This window comes from Entelurus aequoreus, linkage group LG12, assembly GCF_033978785.1.
Source record: "Entelurus aequoreus isolate RoL-2023_Sb linkage group LG12, RoL_Eaeq_v1.1, whole genome shotgun sequence".
In the NCBI taxonomy this organism is placed as follows: Eukaryota; Metazoa; Chordata; class Actinopteri; order Syngnathiformes; family Syngnathidae; genus Entelurus; species Entelurus aequoreus.
Genome location: NC_084742.1, coordinates 53171266 through 53180712, shown reverse-complemented (window position 1 = coordinate 53180712; position 9447 = coordinate 53171266). Strand labels below are relative to the sequence as shown.

The 9447-nt window shown below is 41.6% G+C and overlaps 1 protein-coding gene across 1 annotated transcript in view; it reads left to right on the top strand.

Moving 5' to 3' along the window:
* Nucleotides 1–218: 218 nt before the first annotated feature.
* krr1 (KRR1 small subunit processome component homolog) overlaps nt 219–9447 on the top strand; it is a 22815-nt gene continuing 13586 nt past the window's right edge. Inside the window, exons 1-5 of the mRNA XM_062067056.1 lie at nt 219–347; nt 4737–4912; nt 4990–5124; nt 5207–5332; nt 5540–5623. Of these exons, the coding sequence (XP_061923040.1) occupies nt 272–347; nt 4737–4912; nt 4990–5124; nt 5207–5332; nt 5540–5623 (597 nt within the window). The 5' untranslated portion in view covers nt 219–271. The remainder of the gene's footprint in view (nt 348–4736; nt 4913–4989; nt 5125–5206; nt 5333–5539; nt 5624–9447) is intronic.

Genomic DNA, 9447 nt, shown 5'->3' with positions numbered 1-9447 from the left:
ATTTCAAGGCAGCAGTTCAATGTGTTATTTTTTGTTACGTTACACAATTTGCTCTTTTTGTTTTAAAAAAAAAAAAAAAAAAAATAGCATCACGTGGTAATATCTGTACATATCTGAAAAGCAAGTGCGTCGATGTTTCCAGAAAAGTTATTTTATTTTTAATTTTTTGCATCGTCTGTCTGAAGGTAGCAGGCCGTAGTTTCCGCCTGGCCTAACATTTGAAGACACACGAAGAACAAAGTCGTTGCGTCACTTCCGCTTCTTCACAAAAATGGCGTCCAGCGACACGACGGACAACGTGAGGGATGTAAAAACCGGCGGAAAGTCCAGTAACGACAAAAAACATGGTAATTTACTCTCGTCACGCTCTTTATTGTTAAAAGGGGACCCCGGAGGTCCCTCAGGTTGATGTTTAGAATCATTGTTAACACTCTGGCTCGTTTATAAGCTTGAACTAGCATCAAAGCTAATTGACTTAGCGCGTTTGTAAACATGTGATCAAATTAAAAAAACTTTAATTTTTACTGTTATTACATAAGAGTTTATACATTTTTGTTCATTTAGATGTGCCAAGGTTAGTCTGCGTAATATTAACTAAGAGGCTTTGTGTTCCAAACTGAACTAAGGGTTCGAATTGGGGGTTAAATCAACAAAAATGATTCCCGGGCGCGGCCACCGCTGCTGCTCACTGCTCCCCTCACCTCCCAGGGGGGTGATCAAGGGTGATGGGTCAAATGCAGAGAATAATTTCGCCAGACCTAGTGTGTGTGAGACAATCATTGGTACTTTAACTTTTAACACATACACCATATTGCCAAAAGTATTTGGCCACCCATCCAAATGATGAGAATCAGGTGCCCTAATCACTTGGGCCGTTGTATAAAATCAAGCACTTAGGCATGGAGACTGTTTCTACAATTATTTGTGAAAGAATGGGCCGCTCTCCGTGATTTCCAGCGTGGAACTGTCATAGGATGCCCCCTGTGCAACTGCATTGTGCCACGTGTGAAATTTGGTGGAGGAGGAATTATGGTGTTGGGTTGTTATTCAGGAGTTGGGCTTGGCCCCTTAGTTCCAGTCGTGAAATTTCCTCGCTCCTAAATATTCCAAAGTCAACTTTATTATAAGGAAAGTGAAGAGTTTGGAAACAACAGCAACTCGGCCACCAAGTGGTAGGCCACGTAAACTGACAGAGAGGGGTCAGCGGAAGCTGAAGCGCATAGTGCAAAGACTTTCTGCACAGTCAGTTGCTACAGAGCTCCAAACTTCATGTGCCCTTCCAATTAGCCCACGTACAGTACGCAGAGAGCTTCATGGAATGGGTTTCCATGGCCGGGCAGCCGCTTCTAAGCCATACATCACCAAGTCCAATGCAAAGTGTCTGATGCGGTGGTGTAAAGCAAGTCGCCACTGGACTCTAGAGCAGTGGAGATGCCTTCTCTGGACTGATGAATCACGCTTTTCCATCTGGCAATCTGATGTACGAGTCTGGGTTTGGAGGTTGCCAGGAGAACGCTACGTTTCGGACTGCATTGTGCCGAGTGTGAAATTTGGTGGAGGAGGAATTATGGTATGGGGTTGTTATTCAGGAGTTGGGCTTGGCCTCTTAGTTCCAGTGAAAGGAACTTCGAATGCTCCAGAATACCAAAACCCATCCATCCATCCATTTTCTACCGCTTGTCCCTTTCGTGGTCGCGGGGGGATACCAAAACATTTTGGACAATTCCATGGGATGGCACTTCAAGTTCATATGTGAGTCAAGGCAGGTGGCCAAATATTTTTGGCAAAATAGTGTACCTAAAGTAGGTAGGTGTACAGTTTTACCAATTTATTGATTTACATTCCAGTGATATAAGTGCCATTTCCTGTGATAAATATTAAGAAAGTTATGGACTTTTTAAAACAGTGAAAATGCACCAATTTCTGATCAACTTCTTCAACCTCCCTGCTTGGCACTCAGCATCAGGGGTTGGAATTGGGGGTTAAATCACCAAAATGATTCCCGAGCGCGGCCACCGCTGCTGCTCACTGCTCCCCTCACCTCCCTGGGGGTGGAACAAGGGGATGGGTCAAATGCAGAGGTTAATTTCACCACACCTAGTGTGTGTGTGTGACTATCAGTAGTACTTTCATACAAAGTCAATGCAGTTTCGTAACAACACATTTCAAATTAGGGCTGGGCGATATGGACTTTTATTAATATCTCGATTTTTTTAGGCCATGTCACGATACACGATATATATCTCGATATTTTGCCTTAGCCTTGAACGAACACTTGATGCATATAATCACAGGAGTATGATGATTCTGTGTCTACATTAAAACATTCTTGTTCATACTGCGTGAGTGTATGCTTATTTTAAACTTTCATGCAGAGAGGGAAATCACAACAAAGTCAATTTAGCAAAAGTGTATTTATTAAACAGTTATTAAGCAGTGGCACAAACATTCATGTCATTTCCAAAACAGAAAGTGCAAGATTGTCAGAGACATTTTAAAACAAGCTATTAGTGCACTTTTGTGCATGACGTCACTAAGATGACATATCAAAACAACACTAAATTAAAGTGCACTTTTTGTACAGAACGCCACTACAATAGTTTAAAAAACAAATAAAGTGCACTTTTGTGCATGATGTCACACAAGATATTTCAATAACTGTCAAATAAAAATGAGCTGCATTATAGGAAATCAAATAGTGTATGTCCTTCGCTATGTGGTAGGTTCCTGCGGACGTTATCTCCTTCTGTTGTTGACTATTTTTTTCATAAGGTGGAAATGGAAGTCGCCAGGCTCAATTGGGTCAGTGCATTTTGTGGGTGTGGCACCGGCCGGAGATGTTGACATGCAGAGTTTCAAGCACTCTTCATTCTCTAGCGCAGACCTGGGCATTTGGCGGCCCACGGGCCACATCCGGCCCTTTGTGCGTACCTGTCCGGCCCGCGTGAGGCCAATCATAAATTACAAAATACATTTTAAAAAGTATCTATGTCGAGTGTGCAATACAACGGTGCTGCTTTTGTTTTGAAAAGCGTTATTTGTATTACTTCTGTGTGGACGTATGCGCATGTGTGATGGTGAGTGAATGTGAACAGCGGCAATCACAAATTACAAAATAAATTTAAAAAAAAATCTATGTCGTGCGTGCAATACAACTGTGCTGCTTTTATTTTGAAAATTGTTATTTATGTACGTATGTCCGGGTGTAACCTGTGAGTGAAGGTGCACAGCGACAAGTTACCACCGAGATGTCAGCTCACGCTAAAAAAAGAAAAGTTGATGACGAATGCCGTGTTTCCAACAAGACATGGACTGCCAAGTATTTCTTTACAGAAATTAAAGGTAAAGCCGTGTGCTTAATTTGTGGTACACAGGTTGCTGTGTTTAAAGAATATAATTTGAATCGCCACTACACGATGAAGCACGAGGAAAAATACCGTAATCTGTCTGATGAAGAGCGCGCAAGGGAGGTTGATGCGTTGATGGTAAAACTGCAAACCCAACAAGGACTTTTTGCCATATTTCACACCCCCAGAGATGCAGCCGTCAGGGCAATTTTCGTTATTTCTCACAAAATCGCCAGAAAAAGTAAGGCGTTTTCTGACGGAGAGTTTATTAAGGAGTGCTTATTGGACTCTGTTGCGCTGATATGCCCGGAGAAGAGGGGCGCATTTTAGAACGTGTCACTCTCCCGACGCACTGTAACGAGGCGGGTTGAGACCATCGCTGGAAACCTGGAGCTTCAGCTGAAGAACAGAACGGCCGACTTTGACTGTTTTTTGCTGGCTTTGGATGAGAGCTGCGATGTACGTGACAACCGCCTAGCTGCTCATCTTCTTACGTGGGATAACTGCAGACTTTCAAATCATGGAGGAGCTGGCAGCCATGCAGTCAATTAAAGGGACAATCACAGGTAATGACTTGTTCACATAGGTAAATGCGTGTTTGGACATGGTAGGACTGAAATGGGACAAGGTGGCAGGTGTGACAACAGATGGTTGTCCAAATCTGATGGGGAAAAATGTTGGACTTTTAAAGAGGATGCAGGATGAAGTGACAGAAATTAACCCTGTGCAGAAATTGACATTTTTGCATTGTATTATACATCAGGAAGTGTTGTGTAAGACAGTGTTAAAAATAAAACCATCAAAAGCAATCTGCTTTTGTATAAAGTTAAGTTAAATGAAATTATTATTATTAATTATTATTATTATTATTATTTATCTTACGGTATATCAAAAATAATATTGAGCAAAATTTAATTGAAATATTGTCGATGTGGCCCTCCAGCAGTGCTCGGGTTGCTCATACGGCCCCCGTTGTTTTATGTCTCTCTGAGAAGGAGAGACAAGAAAGAGTGAGAAGAGCATGTAGTGTAATGCCCGCAGCTAAAAGCAACTGTGTGAGAACGTATACTCGAATATCACGATATAGTCATTTTCTACATCGCGCAGAGACAAACCCGCGATATATCGAGTATATTCGATATATCGCCAAGCCCTACCACCAAGTCAGCTGTGGCTGCTTCTTCCAGGCTTCTGATTGGACAAAGTGTGCATGACAGTAGGTGCATATGTTTGTGTGTAGACATAGACACTTTTCAAACTACACTTGGATTTGCGGTTTTGAAACTCTGTGTTCGTGTGAACATGTGACCACTGCAGAGAGACACACATATTCCTACATAGAGGCTTAATGTCAAACAATACACAAAGTTGTTGTTTTTTTGCGCGCAGTGGACGAAGCCGAACTCCTGACCGTCCCCGATGGCTGGAAAGAGCAACCCTTCACCAGGGACGACAATCCCCGTGGTTTGTTGGAGGAGAGCAGCTTCGCCACCCTGTTCCCTAAATACAGAGAAGCCTACCTGAGAGATTGTTGGCCGCTGGTGGAGAAGGCCTTAGGAGAGGTGGTGAGTACCCTGAGCTACTATTTTATGTCAGTTTGTGAAGTTGAGTCCCAACGTTCAGGCTGGTCGTCTTGTTTCAGAATATCAAATCCTCCCTTGACGTGATCGAGGGAAGCATGAGCGTCTGCACCACAAAGAAAACCTTCGACCCCTACGCCATCATCAGAGCCCGGGATCTCATTAAGCTTCTTGCCAGGAGTGTTCCATTTGAGCAGGTGGATTCTGTGCACTTTGCTGACAGGCAGTATATCGTCTTCTCCTCCTCCTTCACGCACGCATTATTCTCGCTGCCTCCAGGCTGTAAGGATATTACAGGACGACGTCGCGTGTGACATCATCAAGATAGGCACCCTGGTGAGGAACAGGGAGAGGTTCGTGAAGCGACGACAGCGTATCATCGGCCCCAAAGGATCCACCCTCAAAGTGAGTCCCCCACGTCTACACCCACTCAGTGGCCTAGTGGTTAGAGTGTCCGCCCTGAGATCGGTAGGTTGTGAGTTCAAACCCCGCCCGATTCATACCAAAGACTATAAAAATGGTGTGTGTGTGTGACAATCATTGGTACTTTAACGTCTGTCAAATAATTGATTTTTGAACTCTGTCTCACATGAAGTGCTGTGTCTTGCACAGGCTTTGGAGTTGTTGACCAACTGTTATGTGATGGTGCAGGGAAACACGGTCTCAGCCTTGGGACCCTTCAGCGGCCTGAAGGAGGTAAGCGTCCTGTGCTTGCATGACCATTTAACTATTCATAGGGCCTTACAGGGGAACTGCTATTTTTTTAGAATTGTGCCTATCATTTTTGATTGATTGATTGAAGCTTTTGTTAGTAGGTTGCACAGTGAAGTACATTTTCCGTACAATTGACCACTAAATGGTAACACCCGAATAAGTTTTTCAACTTGTTTAAGTCAGGGTCCACTTAAATTGATTCATGATACAGATATATACTATCAAATATATACTAACATCATAATACAGTCATCACACAAGATACTCATCAGAGTATATACATTGAATTATTTACATTATTTACAATCCGGGGTGTGGGATATGGAGGGGGGGGGGTAGGTTTGGTTGGTATCAACACTTCAGACATCAACAATCCGCATCAACAATTTCATCATCAGAGAAATGGATATTGAAACAGTGTAGGACTGACTTGGTAGGATATATATAGCAAGTAGTGGACATAGAGAGAGATCAGAAAGTATAAGAAAAAGTGTCTACATTTGATTGTTTGTTTACATTTGATTATTTATAGTCCGAAGAGGTATTATGTGGAAGGGAGGGTGTTAGTTTAGGGTTGAAGTTACCTGGAGGTGTTCTTTTAGTGTGGTTTTGAAGGAGGATAAAGATGCCCTTTCTTTTACACCTGTTGGGAGTGCAATCCATATTGATGTGGCATAGAAAGAGAATGAGTTAAGACCTTTGTTATTTCGGAATCTGGGTTTAACGTGGTTAGTGGAGCTCCCCCTGGTGTTGTGGTTATGGCGGTCATTTATGTTAAGGAAGTAGTTTCACATGTACTTCGGTATCGGTATTCACAGTCCTTATGAGAGACAAGAACACCCGTTTTTTTTTTTTTGTTTGTTTTTTTAAACACTCGTAAGATGTGTCTAGCAATGCTGCTAACCCTTTCTGCTTCTAAATTACTCAAAAGATGCATCCAAAACTTGGCAATAATACTTCATTTAGGTTCCGCAACCTGCATAATAACCAAGTTGTAGCGACATTAAGGGTGCAACGGTACGTGTATTTCTATTGAATCATTTCGGTACGGGGGTTCGGTTCGGAGGTGTACCGAACGAGTTTCCACACGGACATATTAAGTAGCGTACCGCACGTTGTGTAAACAATGCACACCGAGGCGCAACACACGGAATGCTAGCAGCGACTGGGCTACGACAACAAAGCTAAAGCTGTTTGCCGACATTGTTCAGCAGTGGTAAGGCATGCTTCTGACAACACGTCAAACATGCTAACCCATTTGAAGCGTCACCACCACCAAGTGAACATCGCTTCAACGAAGAGAAAGACGAGCGCCGTGCAAACATTGCATTCAAGCAGCCTCTCCTCGGCGATTTAGGCAGGCCTAAAACAATAACAAATGCCGTTGGTGTTTTTAAAGCAGCAGATTTAAGACCATATTGCATTAAAAACTAGATTTTGACCCACTTCTTCTTTCATCAGACAATGTGGATAAACTGATTTTTCTGGCAAAAAACATGAAGATTGAGTGAAAGTCACCGGGGTTAAAGGCTGGGGGGGAAGAAAAGTTAATCTGAGGCTGAGTTGACTTGAAACTGTTTATTGTTGCACTTTTTATATGTAGAAGAAAAGTTTTGTCATTTTATTTAATCTGAGCAACAACTTGAGGCAGTTTAATGTTGAATAACGTGGACCCCGACTTAAACAAGTTGAAAAACTTATTCGGGTGTTACCATTTAGTGGTCAATTGTACGGAATATGTACTGTACTGTGCAATCTACTAATAAAAGTCTCAATCAATCAATCAAAAAAAGCACTTTATATGTAAGGTTTTGTTAAGAAACCATTTTGAGCCTTATCTTATTTAGTTTTTATTTGATATATGTTGACCGCATTAACCCTGGCAATGGACCCTGTGTGTATATGTATGTTATTGTTATGCTTAGCATTCATGACTGCCTGCTGTTGCACTGATCAGCCTAGTGGTGGCTCACATCCATCACACACGGAGCTACTTCTATTTTTGGACAGAAGTATTATAGTGTTCCCAATGTTAAAAGGATAAAGCCATTGTTTACAAATTTGGTAAATAAATAACCAAAAAATTTATATTTTGTTGTTTTCTTACTGTACCGAAAATTAACCGAACCGTGACCTCTAAACCGAGGTACGTACCGAACCGACATTTTTGTGTACCGTTACACCCTTAAGCAACATTGTTGTAGATTAACTACGATCACAGTATTGGACAGGACGTCGGAAATGTGTAAATAAAGTGGTACTTTATATAAGAAAAAAATGGGCATACAAAACGGTACAAAACAATCTTTTTATCTTGTTATCATCTGTCGGTCATTCATTCACCCGTAGGCAAGTAATGCTCAATCTCAACAACCACAATGCACCTGCTCCCGGTCTTTCTAACATCCGGTTTGCCGCAATGAATTGTGGAACATGCAGTTTTTTAGTTAACCCTTTGTTAGGCTATGAAGTAGAAAACAACTCAACTCAGTGTCAGTGTTTCTCGAATAATCAATATTAAATACTGGAGATGTCCGATAATATCGGACTGCCGATATTATTGCTGATAAATGCTTTATAATGTGATATTGGAAATTATCAGTATCGGTTTCAAAAAGTAAAATGTATGACTTTTTAAAAGGCCGCTGTGCGGAGTGGTACACGGACGTAGGGAGAAGTACAGAGCGCCAATAAACCTTAAAGGCACTGCCTTTGCGTGCCGGCCCAATCACATAATATCTATGGCTTTTCACACACACAAGTGAATGCCATGCATACTTGGTCAACAGCCATACAGGTCACACTGAGGGTGACCGTATAAACAACTTTAACACTGTTACAAATATGCGCCACACTGTGAACCCACACCAAAGAAGAATGACAAACACATTTCGGGAGAACATCCGCACCGTAACACAGCATAAACACAACAGAACAAATACCCAGAACCCCTTGCAGCACTAACTCTTCCGGTACGCTACAATAAACACCCCCCGCTACCCCCACCCAACCCCACACCTCAACCTCGCCTACCTCAACATCCTCATGCTCTCTCAGGGAGAGCATGTCCCAAATTCCAAGCTGCTGTTTTGAGTCATGTTAAAAAAAATAATGCACTTTGTGACTTCAATAATAAATATGGCAGTGCCATGTTGGCATTTTTTTCCATAACTTGAGTTGATTTATTTTGGAAAACCTTGATACATTGTTTAATGCATCCAGCGAGGCATCACAACAAAATTAGGCATAATAATGTGTTAATTCCACGACTGTATATATCGGTATCAGTTGATATCGGAATCGGTAATTAAGAGTTGGACAATATCGGAATATCTGATATCGGCAAAAAAGCCATTATCGGACATCTCTATCAAATACATGTATAAATGAAATCAATTCATTTTTAACTATAAATAATAATACATGAATTTATCAGCAATTAAATCAAGTATGCAAATTATGAATTATCATCACACATGAACTATATAACCCATAAGTTACAACAATTGTTATTGTGAGAGCGAATACTGAGGAAGGGTTTTTCTAGCGCAGTAACACATTGCCCTGTTCACAGAGACACTCACACTGCTATGGCATTAGCGAAAAGTAAGCTAGGTTGTGCGTCAGCAGCTGAATGGCTTCTGACAACACAATGCGATATGTACTGAGTGAAAAACATGAGCAATCATATTACAGTATCTGTAAAGTATTGTTTGTTTTGTTTGTACACAGCTAGCTGGACAGTGTATGTAGTTGAACTAACAAGCATGAAGTGCTGCATGTATTATAATTCTTATTATAGTGAC